Source organism: Ovis aries, chromosome 5 (genome assembly GCF_016772045.2).
Source record: "Ovis aries strain OAR_USU_Benz2616 breed Rambouillet chromosome 5, ARS-UI_Ramb_v3.0, whole genome shotgun sequence".
Lineage (NCBI taxonomy): Eukaryota > Metazoa > Chordata > Mammalia > Artiodactyla > Bovidae > Ovis > Ovis aries.
The window spans coordinates 12,067,182-12,092,717 of record NC_056058.1 but is presented as its reverse complement, the minus strand read 5'-3'; the positions used below and the strand labels follow the sequence as shown (position 1 = coordinate 12,092,717).

The 25,536-nt window shown below is 39.3% G+C and overlaps 1 protein-coding gene and 1 pseudogene across 1 annotated transcript in view; one reads left to right on the top strand and one right to left on the bottom strand.

Moving 5' to 3' along the window:
• The window catches only part of LOC101109964 (zinc finger protein 699), a 32,647-nt gene extending 15,286 nt beyond the window's left edge, over positions 1-17,361 (top strand). The window contains exon 5 of the mRNA XM_012177858.5: positions 202-17,361. Coding sequence (XP_012033248.3) covers positions 202-1,660 — 1,459 coding nt within the window. The 3' untranslated portion in view covers positions 1,661-17,361. The remainder of the gene's footprint in view (positions 1-201) is intronic.
• On the bottom strand, positions 12,410-24,304 carry LOC121819574 (putative gustatory receptor clone PTE01; annotated as a pseudogene).
• Between the last annotated feature and the right edge of the window lie 1,232 nt (positions 24,305-25,536).

The following is a 25,536-nucleotide window of genomic DNA, read 5'->3' as shown; positions in this document are numbered from 1 at the left end:
CCTTCCATGTTTAACACATAAATCATTGAGCAACCATCAGAAAAATCTCATAACTCAAAAACTCAGTCATAATATTGTCTATCTTAGAGCACAATGTGAGTACTTTCATCTTATCATTGGACAGGCCAGAAAAATACACATAGGCACTGAAAATGGTAAAAATTTACTTGCCACTAATAATGTGCTTTTTATTTTTGAAAGAATTCATGGGGTTGAGAACATCTACGAACATAATGAAGAAAATCAGTGTGGCCTAACCTTCAGCCAAATTTCACACCTTAATATACTCAAGAGTACTACCGGAGTAAGAGCCTATGAGTGCCGTGTGTGTAAAAAGGCCTTCATAGATCATTTATCCCTGAAGAATCACATTAGGTCTCACACTGGTAGCAAACCCTATCAGTGTAACGAATGTGGGAAAGGTTTCCATTTTTTTGCTTGTTTTAAGAAGCATATGAAAACTCCCACTGAAGAGAAACCCTATGAATGTAAGGAATGTACCAAAGCCTTCAGTTGTTCTTCCTTCTTTCGGGCACATATGAAGATTCATGCAGGAAAGACAAGTTGCGAATGCAGGGAATGTGGGAAAACCTTTAGCTGTTCTTCATCCCTCACAGAACACAAAAGAATTCACAGTGGAGATAAGCCTTATGAATGTAAGGAGTGTGGGAAAGCCTTTAGCTGTTCCTCCTCACTCTCCAAACACAAAAGAATTCACAGTGGAGATAAGCCATATGAGTGTAAGGAGTGTGGGAAGGCCTTCAGTTCCTCCTCTCATCTTATCATACATATAAGAATCCATACTGGAGAAAAGCCTTATGAATGTCAAGAGTGTGGGAAAGCCTTCAGTGAGTCCTCGAAGCTCACTGTACACGTTAGAACACATACAGGCGAGAAACCCTATAAATGTAAGGAATGTGGGAAAGCCTACAATTGTCCATCCTCCTTGAGCATCCACATGAGAAAACACACAGGGGAAAAACCCTATGAATGCCTAGAATGTGGGAAAGCCTTCTATCTTCCCACTTCCCTGAATACACATGTGAAAAATCAGAGTAGAGAGAAACCGTATGAATGTAAAGAATGTGGAAAAGCCTTCAGTTGCCCTTCGTCCTTTCGAGCACACGTGAAAGATCACATTGGAAAGGCGCAGTATGAATGTAAGGAATGTGGGAAAGCCTTCAGTCGTTCCTCATCCCTCACTGAACACTTAAGAACTCACAGTGGAGAAAAGCCTTATGAATGTAAGGAATGTGGGAAAGCCTTCATCAGCTCATCCCACCTGACGGTACATATAAGAACTCACACTGGAGAGAAACCTTATGAATGTAAGAAATGTGGAAAAGCCTTCATTTACCCCTCAGCCCTTAGGATCCACATGAGAACACACACTGGGGAGAAACCCTATGAATGTAAGGAATGTGGGAAAGCCTTTCGCCATTCTTCATACCTGACTGTCCATACAAGGATGCACACTGGAGAGAAACCCTTTGAATGTCTGGAATGTGGGAAAGCTTTCAGTTGTCCTTCATCCTTTCGAAGACATGTAAGAAGCCACACTGGTGAGAAGCCCTATGAATGTAAGGAATGTGGGAAAGCCTTTGTTTGTCCTGCTTACTTTCGAAGACATGTGAAAACTCACACCAGAGAAAATATATAAAGTAAGGAATGAGGGAATGTCTTTAATGCTTTTTCAAATCTTAGGGAGCATGTGAGATCTCACACTGTGAAGACACCCTATGAATGTAAGAAATTGTCACTCATCTTTTGGAAAAACCCATAACTGAGAGAAACTCTGTGTATGTAAATCATGTGATAATACCTCCATGACCATCATTTATTGTGTTCTAAGAAAATTCATACTCAAAGCAAAGATTAGTGCCTCATCCTTAAAGTGGGCTACTGCTTGATCATTGATTTCCAGTTTAATTTTCTGGTATGAATGTTTAAGGTGATAAATTTCCTCTAATACCTTTCAGCTCTAGCCACTTATGTTTTATTATGGGGTGCTTTTATTAGGGTTCAGATGTAAATGTTGTTTCTATTACGGAGTTTTCTGGACCCATCAGGCATTTAAAGTATTTTTTTAATATATAGGCATGAGTGATCTTTTATTATTATTACTAGCTACCAGTTAATTCTCTTTGTTCTCTAAGTGTGCAGTCATTGTGGTATCGACATTCAAGTATTTGTAGTTTCTTTGGTAAATGGTAATTTCATTTTGATCTAGTATGGTGGAAACTGGAAATTGCCTACCCACTATTCCCCGCCCCCCGCCTCTCTCTCTTTTTTTTTTTTTCACACAAAAACATTATTAGTTTTTACCATTAAAAGCTTTCCCTGTCTAATAAGTAATCCAGTGGAAATCAATAAGTGCAAAAGCCTTGATAGAAGAGTCTCATCTGTTATGTTATTTTTGTATTTTGTTCTTTATCCTTGCTTATGACTGGGAATTGGACCCAGTATTTTGAACTTTTATAAAAGAGACCTTGCAACAGGAAAGCTACAAGTAAAGTTGGTTGGGCTGTCTTATGTTGTAGTACTTTGGACGTGGCTGGGACTGCATTTCCCAGAGTCAGTTCTTTATCTAGTTCCAGGTTTGAGTTGTCTAAAGTAAGAGTTTGTGTGAGAATTGGAAGGCAGAGGGAAGAAACCATTATTCTGAGTTTGGGGGCAATGAGACAGGGAAACAGATGCATGGGGGCCTGCCAAGCTTCAGTTTCCAGCTTTTTGCCTAATTATTGGACTCACTGATCAATACTGGCTCAAAGCAGAACACAAAGTGCTTGACTTTCATTATCTCAGAGGCAGCCACTCCATAGACCCCTCCATAAATTTCTCCATCATGACCATACACAGCTTCTTGGATTTTTCTGGCAAGTTCTTGCATTGTAATTTTGCTGATATTACAGGTCCTTTGGCACATCTGTTGACTGCATAGAGTTGGCTCCAGTTTGGATCAGGGTTGTTGTCATCTACATGGTCCAAAGTGCGCTAATCTTAAGTGTACAGCTTGATGAAATTTTACACTAAATACTGTGACAAACAGAACTTTTCCAGGATTTCAGAAAGTTCATTTATCTGCTTTCTCAATAATTGCTCTGGGGACTTTCCTGGTGGTCCAGTAGCTAATAATCTGCCTGCCACTGCAGGGAGCTGGGGTTTGATCCCTGGTCAGGGAACTAGATCTCACATGCCACAACTAAAGATCCTGCATACTGCAACTAAGACTTAGTGCAGCAAAAAAAAAAAAAAAAAAAAAAAAAAAAATGTTGCTCCACAATTTTGGCTTTGATTATAATTTATTAAGTTTGCTTGTTTTTGATCTTCATGTAAATGTTAAGATACAATATGTACAGTTACATATTTGGCTTCTTTTTTCAATGTCTAATTTGCCTCTTAATTGCTGTTTTGGCAGACTATGAACTTATGTCTCTTGTTACATACTTTGAATATAAGAATGAAATTACTGAATCATAGGATAGACTTTATGTCTAGGTAGGTATTCCAGTTTTTCAAAAGCAATTCCACTTATAATCCTAAAAGCAATGAATGAAGGTCCTAACTGTTCCACATGCCTGATTAGCACTTTCTAATTTTAGCTGTTCAACACAGAATGTACTATTATCTTGTTTCTGGTTTTAATTTGCATTTACCTGATATGTAACAATGGTGAATACTTCTTTTATATGCTTATTGATTATTTGGATATCTGTTTTTTTTTTTGTTTTTGTTTTTGGGCTGTGTGACTTGCAGGTTTTTAGTTCCCTGACCAGAGATTGAACCTGGGCCATGATAGTGAAAGCTTGGAATCCTAACTGCTGGGGTCCAGCCCCCGCAGGATCCAGGGAAACCCGAAGGAGAAACAGCGTCGGCGATTGATTTAGAGAGAGATAAGGAAAGAATGTTGTAGATAAGAAAATAGAGGAGAGAAAGAGGCTGATATTCCTTGGTTTACAGAGAGAACCAATAAAACTTCAAGACAAGAAGTTTGCCCTGTTCACAGAGGCCACAGGTGCCCTCCCAGTCTCCCGAGGGAGTGAAGACGCAGAACGTCTTCCGGTTCAGGTCTTAGAAACCTGGGCAGATAAGTGAATGCAGGGAGCCCCCATGCTCCAAGGGATCAGCCTGAAAAAGAGAGGGAGAGGGAGAGAGAGAGAGAGAGAGAGAAAGATAAAGAGAAGAAAAAACACGGGGTGACCAAGCTTCTGCGAGGCCCCAAAAGTTTTATTTTTCAAAAGGTACTTTTATACCTTGCCTTTACATAGAGGGAAATGAAAGAGGCAAGGTCATACAGAGTCAGCCCAAACATTCCAGCAGTTTTGCCCTTATCAAAACCAGGATTTTTCTGTATACCTTTTCCACAAAAGATGTTGTATACAGTATCTTCTGGCCTTGGAGGCCTGTGAACATTTTATGACCCTCTTTTGATAAAGGCTGCTCAACCAGAAAACTTATTTTCCCTCAAAGTGTTTTTTCTTTATATTTTAAATCTATGTCAGCTTCAGAAAATGCCAAACAGAGTTACATTTTTCATAGAGCAAAGGTGCAGTGAGTTACAAGAAAGAACCAATTAGCTCAAAAGTCCGATATGGTTAAATTCAAGGCTACACTTGTTTTTCTTGCATTCTCACTATGTTAACTAATGCATTCCCAGGTGCACAGTGGATAAGAGATATGGGAACTTAGCAACAAGCATTGGCCCAAAAATGAAATCCTACATCAGCACTAGCATTACTCTAATAACTTCTAACTCTTTTAAAGGCTCTATGTTTTAGGCTTTCTGTGCCTCTCACAGTTGGGAGGCTGTACATAATCACATGCGTAGCTATAAGAGTCTGGATATACCTGCCAAGCAAGCTAGAATGCTAACAGAGGGAGTTTGATTTGAAATATTCCTCTCATGTCCAGGAAACTTATTAGCTATAACCCTAAGTTGATTTTTTCCAGAGAAAGGTGGTCAGGGTTAGCCCCCTGTTAATGTCAGAGGAGTTGGTGAAAGTCATGAAACAGTAAAACAGACAGATTCTGGTTTTGGGGTAGATGCTCGAGAAAGCCTAGGGAGCCCCTTAAGTTCTGAAGCCTTGCTTAACAGTTCTCTTCCACATGACCCTGTCATGGGTGGGACCTCCCGTGGCGGCTCCCAGCACCTAACCACTAGGCAACCAGGCAACTCCCTGGATGTCTTCTTTCTGGGGGATACCTGTTGAAGCATTTCACCCATTTTTGGTTCCTTTTCTGTTTGAAAGGTTTCCTATGGTTGTGTGTGTGTGTGTGTGTGTGTGTGTGTGTGTGTGTGTGTGTGCTCAGTTGATCAGTCACGTCCAGTTCTTTGCAATGCCAGGGACTGTAACCTCTAGTCCCCTCTGTCCATGGAGTTCTCCAGGCAAGAATACTGGAGTGAGTTAGCTGTTCCCTTCTCCAGGGGATCTTACTGACCAGAGATAAACCCCAGGTCTCCTACAATGTAGGTGGATTCTTTGCTGTCTGAGCTACCAGGGAAGTCAGGTAAGCCCTGACTATAGTTAGATCTCGAGAATTTATTCATCTTTTATCTGGCAGTTTGCATCCTTTGATCACTATCTCCCCATTTTCCCCACCCCTAGTCCCTGGAGAAACTGGTTGCGTGAAATCAAGATTAAATTGTGTAGAGTCCACAGAGATAAGAAAAGAGTTCTATACCTGTGGCAGTGAATGTAGGAGCATGTGAGAATGCATAGCTAAGATCTAAAAATGTTATAGAAAATTGTAATTTTTATTGGCCCCATTTTGAAACTGACATTTCAATAGGCTGGGTAACAAAGTTTTTAGAAACAGGTATTAATAGTTTCAGCTACAATTCATACTTAGAATTATAAGTTGATTCAAAAGAGGAAATATGAACTTCACTTTCATGAGAGGACTATAAAAGAATTTGGGAGCCATGTCTTAAAACTGCCACTTTTGTGCATGATCAGTCACTCAGTCATGTCCAACTCTTTATGATCCCATGGACTGTAATCCACCAGGCTCCTCTGTCCATGGGATTTCCCAGGCAAGAATACTGAAGTGGGTTGCCATTTCCTTCTCCAGGGGATCTTCTGAGCCAGGGATTGAACCCATGTCTCCTGTGTCTCCTGCATTGGCAGGAGGATTCTTTTGCACTATACCACCTGGGAAGCCCTTCCTCTGGTTACTTATCCTTTTTAAATGTATGTATATGTCTCTATCTAGTTACATACATATACATAAAACATCTGTTGTATATTATATATATGTAAATTATGTATACTATATATACCTGTATTGCAGGTATATACTATATATAAACTGTATTGCAGATAATTTTTCCCAGTCTCTGGCTTGTCTTCATTCTTTGCATTTTTGTAAACTATAAAGAGAATTAAATAGTTTGATTACAGAAAAATCCTTGGTTATAACTAATCGCAGGGATGGCTGGATCCTGGAGCTAAAAAGATGTTATCTGGATAAATTCTGTCTCCATTCCTTGACTGTACATCTTTCTGCACTAACTATTCTTCCTGGTGGGCTCTTTCTCTCCACAGTGGCCCTCAGAAGATCCTAGCTGCTTTCTTTCCAGGTTGATGTGTCAGGGAGAAGAGAGTGATTATCATTCTGACCAATTCCAATATACCTGTTACAGTTCAATCTGATTGGCTTACTTGCCAACTGTTACCAATTCATTGTGGCCAGAGAAATACAATTCTTTGGTTGGTTTAGGACTGGCTTCTCACTGAATCTTGTTATTCCGTTGCTAAGTCATGTCAGAATCTTTGTGACCCAATGGACTGAAGCACACCAGCCTTCCCTGTCCTTCACTATCTCCTGGAGTTTGCTCAAACTCATGTCCATTGAGTTGGTGATGCCATCCAACCATCTCATTCTCTGTCACCCCCGTCTCCTTCTGCTCTCAATCTTTCCCATCATCAGGGTGTTTTCCAATGAATTGGCCCTCTGCATCAGGTGGTCAAAGTATTGGAACTTCAGTTTCAGTAATGGTCCTTCCAATGAATATTCAGGGTTGATTTCATGATGTATATGGTGAAGGGAGAAGGCAGCAGGGGCAGATAGGGTATAGTAATAGATGTAATAATAACATTAGCCAACACAATATGCTTACTCTGATCTTAGCAGTGGGAGGGAACTATGAAGTCTGGGAATTCCCAGCCAGCCATAGTTCAAGAAATCTTTCAGAAAGGTTTGATTATGTTACCATCTCTTTTGATTGCTGAAGATGATTTCTCAGTCTTTACATAATTTTGCAATATTTTTAGATACTTGGTAGCAAGAGCCTTCCAACCTTTTTATTCATCAAGATTGTCATGCCTTCTCTATTTCCCACTTGATTCTATATTAATTTTAGGATCTCCTTAGCAATTTTCACAAATCTTTTGGGACTCTGCTTGGAATTGCATTGACTTTATAGAATAACATGAATAAAATTAACGTTTTTACAACACTATGATGAGCCCAATATAATTGTTAATTTATCTAGGTCAGCTTTAATTCCTCTTAACAGTTTTTTTTGTAGTTTCTATTGTAGAGGTCTTGAATAACTTTATTTCTAGGCTTGTGGTATGTCTTCCTTTGTAAATATTTTAATTTAATTTTTGATTTTGGAGGCTAGCACATAGAATTGCAGTTTCCTTTTGTACATTGATCTTTTATCCATGACATTTATAAATTCAATTATTTATTTAAATGGTTTATGAGTTATTTTGGATTTTCATTGTATACAATCTTATCAAGACCAATAAAAGAAAGTCTTGATTTCTAAATTTTACCCTTTCTTTTTCTTCTTTATAGTAATAAATAGAAATGATGAAAGTGAACATCTTTGCATTCTTCCTGATCTTAGGGGAAAATGTTCCATATTTTGCCATTAAGTATAATAATAGTTATAAGTTTTTCATAGATAACTTTTAAAAAGGAAAGGAATTCTGTTCTACTATCTATTCCTCAATTGTGAAGATGTTTTTTAAAAAATACCTTGTAACTTAAAAAAATCTTTATTGGAGGATAATTGCGTTATAACGTTGTGTTGGTTTCTGCTGTACAATAACATAAATCATCCATAATCAATCATAAGGATATATATATATATATATATATATATATATATATATGGGAAGAGTTTTAAAAATCATTAATGGATAATGGATTTTATCTAGTGCCTTTTCTGTCTATGTCAAGGTCTTTAAAAATAATTCCTTGGTCTCTTAACGTGGAGAATTACTACATTCCTTGGTTTTCAAGTGGTAAGACAACATGTAGTCCTGGAATAGACCATACTTGGGAATGTTATAGATTAGCTTATTAACCTATTCATTTTGCTAGATTCAAAATGCTATTTGAAAAAATATTTCTGTGTCTGTGTTAATGAGGTTTGTCTTGTAATTTCTTTTATGTCAGTATGCTTTGTATCAGGTTCATGCTGCCTCATAAAAGTTGGAAACTGTTCTGAAGACTTTATATGAAATCTGAACTATCTATATCTATTACTTATATGTTTGGAAAAGTTCACCAGGGAATCTATATTTGGGTTTTCTTGACAGGAAGCTTTTGTAAAATAGTTTTACTGGTAAATTTGTGTGTGTGTGTGTAATGCTCAGTTTTGTCCAACTCTTTGCAACCCCATGGACTGTAGCCTGCCAGGTGGCACTGTTCATGGAGTTTTCCAGGCAAGGATTCTGGAGTGGGTTGCCATTTCCTACTCCAGTGGTGATTTATATTGAATGTATAAATAGACAAAGATTATATAAAATTTGTGTTTGTTTTGCTATATTGTATCTGTCCATTCCATAACTTTCCAAATTTGTCGGTCTAAAGTTATTAATAAAGTCCTATAATTTATTTTTAATGTCTAAAAGCTGTAATGATAATAATATCTCCTTTTTCATTCCTGATCTTGGTAATTTATGTAGTCCCCCTTTTCTTCATCTTGGTAGGGATTTAGATATTTTAATTGTTTTTGAAGAACAAACTCTCAGTTTTATTCTACTTATAATTCTTTAATTTTTGGTCTTATTCCTTCTACTGAATTTGGGTTTAATTTTCTCATATTTTCCTAGCTAGTTGTGATAGATGCTTATGTCACTGCTTGTCTTATGTTTTGTGTAGTTTGCTTATAGAACCATCCCATCAGAATATTCTACTATTATCAGTTGCGATGCATTTGAGATGTATGCAGAGAAACACCTTTATGTTGCCTATTGTCATAAGGTCACAGGGTTTTCTTGTTGGAATGGAAAGAAAACTGGTCTGGGAACCAAGACACCTGATTTCTAGTCTTCACTTTTCAACTTATTACCTCTGTGACCTTAGAAAAAAGTCATTTAAGCTTTCTGGTCCTTAGTTTAGTGTATCAGAAATGCACATAGGAAGTGCTACTGCAGTGGCCGGGGTGGGACTGCATCCTTTCTGTGCTATCAGAAACACTTCCTTCTCAAGGACTTCCCTGGTGGTCCAGTGGTTAAGACTCTGTGCCTCCAATGATGGGGGTGTAGGTTTGATCCCTGGTCAGGGAACTAATACCATTGGAACTAAGATGTCACATGCCATGGGGCCATACCCATGTCCCATACCGTTGAGAAGTTTGCTATTGCTGCTGCTGCTGCTAAGTCACTTCAGTCGTGTCCGACTCTGTGTGACCCCATAGATAGCAGCCCGCCCGGCTCCCCCATCCCTGGGATTCTCCAGGCAAGAACACTGGACTGGGTTGCCATTTCCTTCTCCAAGGCATGAAAGTGAAAAGTGAAAGTGAAGTCGCTCAGTTGTGTCTGACTCTTCACAACCCCATGGACTGCAGCCCACCAGGCTCTGCCATCCATGGGATTTTCCAGGCAAGAGTACTGGAGTGGGGTGCCATTGCCTTCTCTGGTGGAGAAGTTTAGAAGACTTAAATTGTTTCAGAGAAGGCTTTGAAGAGAAGGGGCTTATTTGGTTTTATGATAAGAGGGAAGAGGTAAGAGAAAAATAATATTTAATATTTCATGAGTTTCACTCTGTATCATTCACTATCTTAATACTCAAGATATTTCTATATATTAATCTTTTTGATTGTCACAAAAAGTTTATGAGGCAGATACTTATCCACTTGACACAAATAGTGAAACAGCACACATGAGCTCAAATAATTGGCCGGTGTTATACATGTAGTGAAACTACGTCTGAATTCAGAGTGCATGATTTTTATAACTATACTATATTGCCTCCAGTGACCAAAGAATTCTGAAGAACCAGTTAGAGAAAGCAGGCTTATTTGTGGTTAGACAGGGAACTGCTAGGGTCAGCTGAGACTGAGACAGCATTTTGGAGTGACCTTCACTTGCCATCTTCTAGGCAAGCTCCAGATATCTTTCCAATTATCCACAGAATATGAACTCCTTATCTTACGGAAGGAGTGTGGTTACAGGGAAGGAAAGAATCCATTTAATAAAGTATAAGACCTAATTGAAAAAGACACATGCACCCCAGTGTTCATTGATGGACCTAGAGAATGTCATACAAAGTGAAGTAAGTCAGAGAAAAGCAAATATTGTATATTAATTCATATATATGAAATCTAGAAAAATAGTATAGATATTTGCAAAGCAGAAATAGAGACACAGGTGTAGAGAACAAATATATGGATACCAAGGGGAAACCATGGGGTGGGAGGAATTGGGAGACTGATATTGACACATATATACTACTTATACTGTGTATAAAATAGATAACCTACTGTATAGCACAGGGAACTCTACTTAATGCACTGTGGTGACCTGAATGGGAAGGAAGTATGTACACGTATAACTGATTCATTTTTCTGTATAGTAGAAACTAATACAGCATTGTAAAGTAACTATACTCCAATAAAGATAAAAAAAATAAAATATGAGACCAATACGTACAGCTCATTGTTAGCAATATACGCATATTAATAGTTTGATTCCACTGAAATAGTTATGGTTTATTGAACTGTTTGTTACTCTGTGCAGGGAACTCTTTGAAACTTTATAGCTCCAACGTATTTACTCTTCACACACACAAATTTTGAGATACCTCTTTTCCAGCTGGAACCATGAAATGTGCAGAAGAGAAAAAAAAAGGAGGTTCCTACTGTGCCTGAAACCCCTAAGAAAAAGCAAAAGAATTACACAGAGCTTAAGATTAAGCACCTGAGAAAGAAGTTTGCCCAAAAGATGCTTTGAAAGGCAAGGAGGAAGCTTGTCTATGAAAAAGCTAAGCATTACCGCAAGGAATACATGCAGATGTACACAACTGAAATTCGAATGGCTAGGATGGAACAAAAAGCTGGCAACTTCTATGTACCTGCAGAACCCAAATTGGCATTTGTCGTCAGGATCAGAGGTGTCAACAGCGTGGCCCAAAGGTTCAAAAGGTGCTACAGCTCCTTCACCTCCGGCAGATCTTCAATAGCACCTTTGTGAAGCTCAGCAAGGCTTCAGTTAACATGCTGAGAGTTGTGGAGCCATACATTCCCAAGAGATCGAGCAATCAACACGTTACCTGTCAGGGAAATTTGCTTCTTGCTGATTTTTCCATAACCATGTTTTTTACGGACTTCAGATTTGGGTACCTCTGGCGTGCTGCAGTTCATGGGGTTGCAAAGAGTTGGACACTACTGAGCGACTGAACTGAACTGAACTGAACTGATGAAGCAATGTATGGCTCCACAATTCTGTGAATGACACAGAGTGAAACTCATGAAATATTGAATATTATTTTTCTCTTACCTCTTCCCTCTTATCATAAAACCAAATAAGCCCCTTCTCTTCAAAGCCTTCTCTGGAACAGATTTAAGTCTTCTAAACTTCTCCACCGGAGAAGGCAATGGCACCCCACTCCAGTACTCTTGCCTGGAAAATCCCATGGATGGCAGAGCCTGGTGGGCTGCAGTCCATGGGGTCATGAAGAGTCAGACATGACTGAGCGACTTCACTTTCACTTTTCACTTTCATGCCTTGGAGAAGGAAATGGCAACCCAGTCCAGTGTTCTTGCCTGGAGAATTATTCATCTTTTGAGGATGCGTGGGCTACCAAAGATAAAATATAGAATCTCCATAGATATTAATGAGATTCATTCAAGGAGTGATTTTGATACAAAAGACTCTTAGAATTCCCCACTGTCATGTTAAACCATGTGTGTTTGCATGTGCTCAGTCTTGTTTGACTCTTTGCAACCCTGCAGACTGTAGACCACCAGCCTTCTCTGTCCATGGGATTTCAAAGGCAAGAATACTGGAGTGGGTTGCCATTTCCTCCTCCAGGGATCTTCCAGACACAGGGATTGGACCTGTGTTTCTTGTGTCTCCTGCACTGGCAGGGGGATAAACCGTAAAGAGAAGTAATATTCAGGTAGAAAGTGAGGAGAGACATGAAGTCCATAAGAGCTATAAAAATGGTGTCATGAGAGAGGTGGAATTTTTAGATCTCCAGGTTTAGTTTTGCTACATTTTTTAGTATACATGCAAATCGGTTGCGAGGTCCTAAGTTGAGTTTGTGCTACCAGGAACCTCCACAGGGCCCTTTGGATGTCTTTGTTCCTCAGGCTGTAGATGAAGGGGTTCAGCATGGGGGTGACCACAGTGTACACCACCGAGGCTGCTGCATCCTTCCTGGGAGATTGTGAGATGGCTGAGCTGAGGTACACACCAAGACCTGTTCCATAAAATAAGCAAACAACTGCCAGATGAGAACCACAGGTGGCAAAGGCTTTGTACATCCCACCTGATGAGGGGACTCTCAGAATGGAGACAAGAATTTTATAGTAAGAGAAAATGATTCCTGAGATAGAAAACCAGTCAAGGCACGGATAGTATAGCTGACTATGTTATTGGTGAAAGTGTCAGAACAAGCAAGGTTGAGCGGTTGAGAAGGGTCACAGAAGAAACTAGAAATTTCTACATCCTTGAAACAGGTAAGTTGTAACACAGTCACATTGTGCACCTGGGAGTCCAAAAGGCTAACACAAAAGGACACCAAAACTAAGGAGCAAAACAGGCATGGGTTCATGATGACAATGTAGTGCAGTGGGTGACAGATGGCCACAAATCTGTCATAGGCATCACAGTAAGAAGCATACAATCCGTACGTGCAAAAAGGATAAAAATAGACATCTGAGTCAGGCAACCTGAATAGGAGATGACTCTGCTTTGAGATTGGATGTCCACAATCATTTTGGGGACTGTGGTGGAGATGAAACCTATGTCAACCGAGGACAGGTTGGAGAGGAAGAAGTACATGGGGGTGTGGAGGCAGGGGTCAGAGGTGACGGCTAATATGATGAACAGGTTCCCCAACACGGTGACCAGGTACATGGACAGGAAGAGGACACAGAGCAAAGGCTGCAGTTCTGCATCATCTGAGAGGCCCAGGAGGAAGAATTCTGAGACACTTGTTAAATTTCCAGTTCTGTGTATCTCAGACACCTTTGGAAAAAGGAAACAGGGCTGGAAACAAAGGAAATAAGTAAACGGGCGTTGAGACTGTGTCCATATTTTGGATTCAAGCAATTTATTTCTAAGATTATACACTCTTGTTCCTCCAGCAATATTTCTCACTATGACAAATTCTATTTGCTTAGAATTTTTCCTCCTTGGTTTCTGTTAGACACATCTGTCTACAAACTCTTAGATTATAAAACTCCACATAAAAGTGAAAGGGGACAAGAACATTGGAATTAATATCTATGATCTCAGTTAAATACAGCCTACTTCTTTAGAAATAATACAGAAAGAGAAATTCCCTTCCTCCTTTAAGAAAAAATATAATTCAAAGAAATTAAACATATTTGTATAAATCTTATTTAAATTAAATTCTAGTTATTTCCTTTATTTGGAATATTTTTACATCTCTATGAAATGAAGAAATTGTTCATCTGGATTCTAAACTAAAAATGAATGTTTACAATCAGAAAACATATTTAAGTGATATTCAGAGTTTTATTATTGGTTTTCCTGTCTTCCCTCCTTCATGAAATAAGTGATTACTCACTTATCAGGGTTGCATTTAAAAAATCATTTAGTATATACTTCATTTGACTTTGGTGGACTTAAAAATTTGATCTGTATGGTTTAATTCAGCGCACGTGATCATACAGAATTAATGACTATAATTATGACATTAGCATACAGAGCATTGTCAATGATTGAATGATAATGAAATTTTAGAAACGTTCTTGAAATTTTTTTTTTTAATCGTATACAGTGTTTGTTTTCATACCAGCTCAGTTAAATGTCTAATGTGTGAGACCACTTTACATTTTTTGGAGTCCATTCTTTGCTGGTGAACTAATACTCCTTTATTGTTTTTCTTTTTTTTTCCAGTTTATTGAAGTGATTGACAAAATTGCTTATATTTGGGTTTTGCCACATGAAGTTTATGAAAACTTGTACAAAATGATGATTTACTACAATACAAATTGTGACTACCACAATCAAAGTAATTAATGTATATGTCACCTTACATAACTTCTATTTGTGCTCACGTGTTTGTGGTGTAAGGTAAACAAACCTCTCATAGCAGATTTCAAGAACACAATATGAAATTATTAATTATAGTCATCAGACTGCATATTAGATCCCCAGAATATATTCATTTTTTAGCAAAAGTTATATCCTTTGACCAACATTTCTCTACCTTCTCCACCACTAGGCCTCACAACTACAGCTCTTTTTAAAAACTTCTTATTAAAAAAAAATCTTATTTTATATTGGGTTGTAGTCAGTTAACAATGTTGTGATAGTTTCAGGCGGACAGCAAAGGAACTCAGCCATACATATAAATGTACCCATTCTCCCTCAAAATCCCCTTCCGTTCACACTACCACATAACATTGAGCAGAGTTCCCTGTACTATACAAAAAGTCCTTGTTGGTTGTACATGTGTACCTTTGGCCAATTCATGTCGATGTATGGCAAAAACTATCACAATTTTTAAATTATCTTCCATTAAAATAAGTAAATTAATTAAAAACATAAATGTAACAGAACAAAAAAAAATAACAGGGTTCATGTTGATTCCTCTCTATCTCCCCTCATGCCTGAGTAATATCCCATTGTTTATATACACTCCACATTTTCTTTACCTGTTCATCTGTCAACAGACATATATCCATATTCTATTTCAAAAAATATTGCAATGACAAGGGAGTGTGTTGTGAAAAAGATTTAAATAGAATAATGCAAACACATCTGAGCAGTTTCCTTATCTATGAAATTGTGATAGTAATTGAACCTACCAATAGGACCATTGCAAGAAAGTTTTAAAAAATCATTTATATTGATTAAAGCAGTGATTTTCAGTTCCATTTCACCAATTATTTACATGTGCTTATTTAAAAATGCTTAGTTACCCTGACCTCAGCCTAGAACCTATTTCAGCACCTCTATAGATGAGTGTCTGTCTCCCTTCTGTGAACCAGGGCTTGATCAACACTGCCTCAGAATGAATATTGCCCAACACTTAGAAAAGTCTCCATGAATATTATTGATTAATACTGTCATGAATACCACACTTATTCTTAAAATATAAACATGTAATAATATTTCTTCAGATCCCACATATTGTAGAAATTTGAAACATTAATGATAAAATTTAACTTCTCTTGGAACCTCAGTTCAATCCCACTTCCCTGCATACACGTCCCCAAAGCAACCAGTGTGATGAACTTGACATATGTTTTCTTGTAAATGTTTTCATAATGTCAATATTCATTTACATACCCATAACCAGCTTCTAGGGTTTCTGTAGTAGCTCAGACAGTAAAGAATCCACCTGCAAAGCAGGAGACCTGGGTTCAATCCCTGGGTAAGGTAGATGCCCTGGAGAAGGAAATGGCAACCCACTCCAGTATTTTTGCCTGGAGAATTCCATGGATAGAGGAGCCTCATGGACTACAGTCCATGGGGGTGCAAAGAGTTGGACAAGATGGAGTGACTAACACACATACAACCAGCTTTTAAAAAATCTTCCCTAAAAAAATAATATCCATACTGCCTCTGAATGCACTTCGTTACCACACCATTTGGTTAAGTCTCTTGTGAAGTACATACAACTACATCAAACAATTTTCTGACACACATTATTATATAAGGAGAGACAGCATTTTCTTCAGTTTGTAAATTTATATAAATTAATTTCACTTTAACAAATTTAACACATTTAAGTGCAGTAATATATAATTTGATATATTTTGAAAAAGCAAGAGAGTTCCAGAAAAACATCTATTTCTGCTGTATTGACTATGCCAAAGCCTTTGACTGTGTGGATCACAATAAACTGTGGAAAATTCTGAGAGAGATGGGAATACCAGACCACCTGATCTGCCTCTTGAGAAATCTGTATGCAGGTCAGGAAGCAACAGTTAGAACTGGACATGGAACAACAGACTGGTTCCAAATAGGAAAAGGAGTATGTCAAGGCTGTATATTGTCACCCTGCTTATTTAACTTCTATGCAGAGTACATCATGAGAAACGCTGGACTGGAAGAAACACAAGCTGGAATCAAGATTGCTGGGAGAAATAATCAATAACCTCAGATATGCAGATGACACCACCCTTATGGCAGAAAGTGAAGAGGAACTAAAAATCCTCTTGATGAAAGTGAAACAGGAGAGTGAAAAAGTTGGCTTAAAGCTCAACATTCAGAAAACAAAGATCATGGCATCTGGTCCCATCACTTCATGGGAAATAGATGGGGAAACAATGGAAACAGTGTCAGACTTTATTTTTTTGGGCTCCAAAATCACTGCAGATGGTGACTGCAGCCATGAAATTAAAAGACACTTACTCTTTGGAAGAAAAGTTATGACCAACCTAGATAGCATATTCAAAAGCAGAGACATTACTTTGCCGACTAAGGTCCATCTAGTCAAGGCTATGGTTTTTCCTGTGGTCATGTATGGATGTGAGAGTTGGACTGTAAAGAAGGCTGAGCGCTGAAGAATTGATGCTTTTGAACTGTGGTGTTGGAGAAGACTCTTGAGAGTCCCTTGGACTGCAAGGAGATCCAACCAGTCCATTCTGAAGGAGATCAGCCCTGGGATTTCTTTGGAAGGAATGATGCTGAAGCTGAAACTCCAGTACTTTGGCCACCTCATGCGAAGAGTTGACTCATTGGAAAAGACTGTGATGCTGGGAGGGATTGGGGGCAGGAGGAGAAGGGGATGACAGAGGATGAGATGGCTGGATGGCATGACTGACTCAATGGACGTGAGTCTGAGTGAACTCCAGGAGTTGGTGAGGGACAGGGAGGCCTGGCATGCTGCAATTCATGGGGTCACAAAGAGTCGGACATGACTGAGCGACTGAACTGAACTGAACTGATATATTAAATAAATATTTAGTTTACATTGCATATGTTATTTTTATTTATATCAGTTCCTGCTTCCAACAATCCAATGAACATTCTCGTACATTTCTCTGTTTCAGACAAATGGAAATTAGTACATAACATGTGAGTGGTAATTAGTTAAGTTCTCTCAGTGGGTGCATTACCAGTTTGGTATGTGTGTGCTCAGTTGTGTCTGACTCCATGCGACCCCATGGACTGGAGCCCGCCAGGCTCCTCTGTAAGGATACAGAGGAGCCAGGCTCCACGTAAGAATACTGGAGTGGGTTGCCGCTTCCTTCTGCAGGGAATCTTCCCAACCCAGGGATCAAACCTGGGCCTCCTGCATCACAGGTAGATTCTTTGTTGTCTGAGCCACCAGGAAAGCTAATTCCCTGTACTCGTTTCAGTGCAAATATAATATTCTGTCAACTGCATCCAATGCCATTTTCGCCTTGTATAGGAAATCTTCTCAACCTTAAATTTCAAAGCTGGACTGCAGTTTGCATGACTATTCACTGAAAACCTTACAGTCATCCATGTTAGTGCCATTATGACCTCTGTAAACTGCGACCTCAGTCCCATGATTCACAGATTCTCACTGAACCAAAAGAGGATGAAGTAATTATCTACCTTCCTATCACCTATGGGAGCCAAGTAGGTTTGAAAAGAAACACATTAGCTACAGTGGAGATGACTGAGAGCTGGTGCAGAAAAAAGCAGATCAGTGATAAGAGTCCTGGGTCTTTCATCCTTGTAAGTGAAATATGTGCAATTATCTCACGCTCTCTGTGCTTCTCTTCTTGGACATGAAGATCTAACACCTACTCTAGAATACATGTGGCACCAGAGGGTAGTTGGAAGCAATAAATATTTGGTCAGTTGTATACAGAATTTTAATCATTATTGGGATAATGTGTTTATAATAGGGCTTTCCATGAGGTGCTAGTGGTAAAAATCCTGCCTGCCAATGCAGGAGACATAAAAGATGCAGGTCAGAAAGATCCCCTGGATGAGGGCTTGGCAACCCACTCCAGTATTCTTGCCTGGAAAACTCCATTGACAGAGGGGCCTGGCAGGAGACAGTCCATGGGGTAGCAAATAGCTGGACACAACTGAAGTGACTTAGTACACATGCATGTTTATTAATTAAGTGCAAAGCCCAAAATGTAATGATGTATCATGGAGTATATGACAGAGAGATCAAAGCCTTTCCTATCTCAGAGGTGGAGCACAGAAAACATCAAATCCTAAAATATGGCTAGCCACGTGAAATAAAATGTGCATGTCCTCTTCTTTTCTAACTCTTTCCCCCCATATTTACCAAAATTTCTTCAATGACTTCTCAATGATTGAATGTTGCAGATGCTCTTAAATGGAAAATAACAAGTCTCAAAGGAAGCCCATGAAACAGAAACAACCAGTGTTTTAACTTTTCTCTAGACCTGTGGGACTTTCTGAAAAGGATGAAAACACTGACATAATTGGTCCACTCTGTGGACCATATTGCTCACATGTTGTTTCCATGAAAAAAAGAGTTTATTCAACACTTAACTGGGCATTTTTATCCTTGGTGTCTCTTCTGCACCAACAAGATACAGGTTTTGGGGAATCAGAAATAAATGAGCCTCACTCAGTTCTCTTAGTCTAGGAAGAATGTACTTGTAGAAACTAAAATGTCCTGTCAGGGATGTAAGGAAACCACAACATCAGATCTAGAGATATTTAAACCTGATGATATGACAAATAGCCTTATCATTATTAGTAACAAAATCAAATATGTATTTTTCCCTTTCTTTTGCATCCATCACATAGTTATTGCATTGAGGGTGAGCCTGTTTGCTTAGTCCCAATCCAGTGGTTCTGTATTAGTGAGGAATCCCTCAGTTGATAATCCTAAATCTCAAAGATTCTAAGAAATTACCCCACAGTACACTAAGAATGAGTGAAGCAAACAGGATTCAAAACTAAATGTTTTTCTTCTCTGAGTCCCATGCCCTAAATTTCATTGTTTATAGACTTTCTGAAAGTTTTCAGCAGAGGTAGAGAGGTATAACTATGGATACATCTGGAGTACATTATTTTAAATGTTTTCATTTTCCTTAATAGGACTGGGCCCTAAGACTGATTTTCTGTCTCCTTCATGATTGACTTAGCTCATTCTAACTATAGAGGAGAAAGTGGACAGGTGAAGTGAAATCAAAGAACAGCATCAACAGAGATCTACCCTAAAGTATCAGGTGCCAGTTATTTCTATGGCTTCATCTGTGATCTCAGACATTCTTCCTATAGTATATGTGGCAAGTGATACCTGCCCAACACTGTGCCCTCCAGACAACTCCAAGGGGAAGGGCACAGTAAGCAGGGAGTCTCTGCCAGGAAGTGACAGGACTGTTTGGGTGAAAAGGGGAAGTCTGCCCTGATGCTCTGTGTCTGGAGTCAGTCTGCCCAGATTGACAGGCTTCAGACTTGGCTTTAACACTTTAACATGAAGTGGTAGATATGACATAAAATGCTCTGCTTCTTTCCTCTTATTTAAGTAATAATAATGTGTGCACTAATAATTTGGGAAAGATTATGCAGACAGAATCAAGCAAGAAACATAAAACGTGCCTCAGAGCCTGATACTTAGGAAGCCTTGAATAACAGTACATGATGTTATGATGAGCTTTATCCTCCTCATTTTCATCATCTGTTCATCACCATTTCATTTTATTTAAATGTGTGAAAGAAAGTTTACAGAGACCCATTAGGTGCTCTGATGGGAAGGATGCCAGTCAGAACCAGAACCAGTAAGGTGTATGCAGAACTCTGAATGAGAGTTCTCATATGCCAACCAGAACCAAATACATATATTTCAAAAGTCACTATTCCAAAACCATGTAGATGGGTGTCTTCCTACCTTTCTATGAAAACTATCATATTTGTTGCTCTTGAGGAGGAAATAATGCTGAAATAGTCCCGCTGTCAACCACTGTCTCCCTCTGCACTTACTGGGCTAGGCTGCATTTCTGCTGGAGCATGACCAAGGAGCACAGACTCACTGTCCCTCTCCTGCCTGGTGTGTGATGAAGTCTCAGGGTCCCTCCTCAGGATGGGCAGGAAGACATATTCAGACTGGACCTTCTGATGCAGGTTCCTACAAAGGATGGAGACATAGGTGTGGACTCACAATATTAGAACAGGCAAACTAAAGAGCTGGAGGCACTGGCCAATTATTTTTAATGGTATGACCTTAGGGCTCAATGCCCAAAGCTCATCATTAGTCAGTTGGTCCATGTTATCCCAATCTCTGGAGATTTGTTAATACAGAAAGGAAAAGGAGAAAAGTGAATGTCCTGGAAATGTCCCTCCTCTCCTCAGGTGGTTGTGCACCTCTCCGCTTTACTTCTTACTTCCAAGTTGCAGGAGGATAACATAAAATTCAGACTTTTATTCAGACTTTTATAACATTTTATTCAGACTGGTATCACACAATGTGTGATTTTTGATATTTGTAAGTCTCTTTATTTATCATTAAATCTAGGCATTTTAGGACTTTTTACCAGGGTGTGATACACTTTCCATTTTCTCAGTTAGTTGCCTCTAGGTATAAATTATTGTTTTCATTGCTTTACTCCTTGCTTAGAATGGCATTTTATATCATGAAGATTTACATTTTTTATCTCTAATTTGAATGAATCTTTGTTTTTGAGTTTTTATCTAATGGAATTACATTGCCATATTAAAGAATATTATTAAAAATTATTGGAATACAGTTGATTTACTGGTATTTTAGTTTCAGGTGTACAAGAAAGTGAATCAGTTATACATCATACATATCCACTGGTTTTTAGATTTTTTCCCCAAATTAGTCTCACAGAATATTGAGAAGGGTTCACTGTGCTATACAGTTCAGTTCAGTTCAGTTCAGTCGTGTCCGACTCTTTGCGACCCCATGGACTGCAGCATGCCAGGCCTCCCTGTCCATCACCAACTCCTGGAGTTTACCTAAACCCATGTCCATTGAGTTGGTGATTCCATCCAACAATCTCATCCTCTGTTGTCTCCTACTTCTCCCACCTTCAATCTTTTCCAGCATCAGGGTCTTTTCAAAAGAGTCAGCTCTTTGCATCAGATGGCCAAAGTATTGGAATTTCAGCTTCAGCATCAGTCCTTCCAATGAACACTCAGGACTGATCTCCTTTAGGATGGACTGGTTGGATCTCCTTGGAGTCCAAGGGACTCTCAAGAGTCTTCTTCAACACCACAGTTCAAAATCATCAATTCTTTGGTGATTAGCTTGCTTGATAGTCTAACTCTCACATCCATACATGACTACTGGAAAAACCGTAGCCTTGACTAGACGGACCTTTGTTGGCAAAGTAATGTCTCTGCTTTTTAATATGCTGTCTAGGTTGGTCTTAGCTTTTTTTTTTTCCAGGGGCAAGCATCTTTTAATTTCATGGCTGCAGTCACCATCTGCGTTGATTTTGGAGCCCCTGAAAATAAAATCTCACAGTTTCCATTGTTTTTCCATCTATTTGCCATGAAGTGATGGGACTGGATGCCATGATCTTAGTTTTCTGAATGTTGAGCTTTAAGCCCACTTTCTCCCTCTCCTCTTTCACTTTCATCAAGAGACTCTTTAGTTCTTCTTCCCTTTCTGCCATAAGGGTGATGTCATCTGCATATCTGAGCTTATTGATATTTCTCTTGGCAATCTTGATTCCAGTTTGTGCTTCATCCAGCCCAGCGTTTCTCATGATGTACTCTGCATAGAAGTTAAATAAGTAGGGTGACAATATACAGCCTTGATGTACTCCTTTTCCTATTTGGAACCAGTCTGTTGTACCTTGTCCAGTTCTAACTGTTGCTTCCTGACCTGCATACATGTTTCTCAAGAGGAAGGTCAGGCATTCTGGTATTCCCATCTCTTGAAGAATTTTCCACAGTTTGTTGTCATCCACACAGTCAAAGGCTTTGGTGTAGTCAACAAAGCAGAAGTAGATATTTTTTTCTGGAACTCTCTTGCTTTTTCTATGATCCAACAGATGTTGGCAATTTGATCTCTGGTTCCTCTTTGCCTTTTCTAAATTCAGCTTGAACATCTGGAAGTTCATGGTTCATGTACTGTTGAAGCCTGGTTTGGAGAATTTTGAGCATTATTTTGCCAGCATGAGATGAGTGCAACTGTGCAGTAGTTTGAGTGTTCTTTGGCATTACCTTTCTTTGGGATTGGAATGAAAACTGACCTTTTTCAGTCCTGTGGCCACTGCTGAGTTTTCCAAATTTGCTGGCATATTGAGTGCAGCACTTTCACAGCATCATCTTTTAGGATTTGAAGTAGCTCAATTGGAATTCCATCACTTCTACTAGCTTTGTTCATAGTGATGCTTCCTAAGGCCCATTTGATTTTACATTCCAGGATGTCTGGCTCTAGATGAGTGATTATATCATCTGAGTCATGAAGATTATCTGGGTCATGATTATTTGGGTGATTATCTGGGTGATTATCTGATTATCTGGGTCATGAAGATCTTTTTTGTATAGTTCTGTGTATTCTTGCCGCCTCATTATATTTTCTGCTTCTGTTAGGTCCATACCATTTTTGTCCTTTATTAATCATCTGTCAATGAGTAAACGATAATATAATTTAAGAACTCTCTTGAAATTTTGATTCTTGGTGATGTTTGGCAAGAACCATTGTAACATTGTAAAGTAATTATCCTCCAATTATAGTAAATGAGTTAAAAAATAGGCATAATATTCTCCAGGTCATTCCATGTTGTCAGAAATCGCAGGATATCCTTCTTTTTATGGCTGAGTAATATCCCATTGTTTATATATACACCCAACATCTTTTACCTATTCATCTTCAATAAACACACTTTCACTATTCAAGTAATATGATGATTACAAGGGAATGCAAATATCCCTTAGAGGTTCTGATTTTATTTCTTTGGCACCTACCCTGAAGTGGGTTGCTAGATCCTATGGTAGTTCTATTTCAATTAGTTGCAGCTTTTAATTTTTTTAAGGAACCTCCATTCTGTTTTCTGCAATGGCTGTATCATTATTCATTCCCACCAACCAAGTACAAGTGTTCCTGGTAACAGTGAGCAGGGAGCAGGGAGTCTCTGCCAGGACTGACAGGGACGTGAGTGACATGATGGTTTGGGGTGGCAGAGGATTGCCCACATACCTTGCATCTGGAATCACTCTGTCCAAAATGACTGACTTCAAACATGATTTTATCATTCTTTAACTCCTGATCTGGTTGCTATTGTTTAGTCCCTAAGTTGTGTCTGACTCTTTGAGACACCAAGGACTGTAGCCCGCCAGGCTCCTCTGTCCATGTGATTTCCCAGGCAAGAACACTGGGGTCGGTTGCTATTTCCTTCTCCAGGGGATCTTCATGACCCAGGACTTGATCCTGAGTCTCCTGCACTGGCAGGCAGATCCTTTTTACCACTAAGCCACCGGGAAAGCCCCATAAACTGGTACATGTTACATAAAATATTTCACTTCTTTCCTCTTATTAAAATAATAGTAATGTGTATACATATGATTGGAGAGAAATTATGCAGATGTACTCAAGAAGGAAATATAAAACTTATACTTCAGAGCCCGACACCTAGGAAGCCTTCAATAACAGGACAGGATGGTATGGTTCATATCATCCTCATCATGCTTGTCCTCATCCTCATCACTGATCCCGTAATGAACTGAAGTGTTAGTGGGAAGGGGGACAGAGGATGAGATGGTTGGATGGCATCATCAACTCAATGGACATGAGTTTGAGCAAAGTCTGGGAGATGGTGAAGGACAGGGAAGACTGGCGTGCTGCAGTCCACAAAGAGTTGGACACAACTGAGTGGCTGAACCACAACTGAACAAGGGGAATGTTTACAGAGGTGCATTTGCTTCTCTAGTGGGAGGGATGCCAGCCAGAGCCAGGCCATTGAGGGTGAAAGTAGAACTCTGAATGAGAGTTCTCACATCTCAACCAGAACCAAGAATATGAACTTCAAGGTGCTTTATTCCAAACCTGCATAGATTGCTTCCAACATTCCCTGCACCATCCCTCTCTCCCTAGCACTTACTGGGCTGGGCTGCATCTCTGCTGGAGCATGACCAAGGAGCACAGACTCACTCACCCTCTCCTGCCTGGTGTGTGATGAAGTCTCAGAGTCTCTCCTCAGGTTGAGCAGGAAGACAGACTCAGGCTGGACCTTCTGATGCAGATTGCTATAAAGGATGGGCACATAGGTGTGGATTCATGGTATCAAAACTGGCAAACTAAAGAGCTCTAGGCACTGGCCACTTATTTAAAATAGTATAACCTTACAGCTCGAGGCACAAAGCTCATCATTAGGTCCATGTTGTCCTCATCTCTGGGGACTTGTTAATATTAACAGAACAGGAAAAGGAGAAAAGTGAATGTCCTTGGAAAGGTCTGGTTCCCTCTTCTCTTTAGTAGGTAATTCCATGTACTCTTGTTCCTTACTTCAAAGTTGCAGGATCTTAACATAAAATTACACATTTCCCCCCTCAATTTTGCCACTCAAAGTGTGGTTTTGATAGCTGAAAACCCATCGTATCAATCATGAAATCTGTGTGGCAAGAGATGTAAACCAATGATGTGATACACTTTCCATTTTCAGAGTTAATAAATGTCTCTACAGATAACGTACTTTCATCTCCTTACTATAGCTCACAGTTGATGGGAGGAAATACACAGTGGAATGAAAACCAGGAGTTGAGATCAGTGAAAGCATCTAAGGTCCTGCTCACCACACAGGCCTCATCCTCTATAAGGACTTTGTGCTCCAAACCCTTCAATAGTCATGTCTTGCCCATCTGCTTTGCAGCATATTCCTAGATTCACTGCACCAACATGATCTCAGCAAAAATTCCCTGGAAACAAACTAGAAATGGGTTGACCTTCCTCTCCACTGGGTACTTCTGCAGACCCTGCTCTATAGCTTCAGGCCATGTAGTCTCAAGTAGACTGCTGGTTTATGGTATACTAGGAGAGCCCCTCCATTAGCATCAGGACAACCTGTAGCTGCTCCGTGAACAGATGTAACAAGTTTCCGCATGATATGTTCCACATGTTTCTGATTTCTGCTGATTCGAATGATATCCACTCAAACCTGGGTATGTTTTCTCTTGGTTTCCTTGTGGTCTCAGCTCTTGAAGACTTTAATAAAATGTG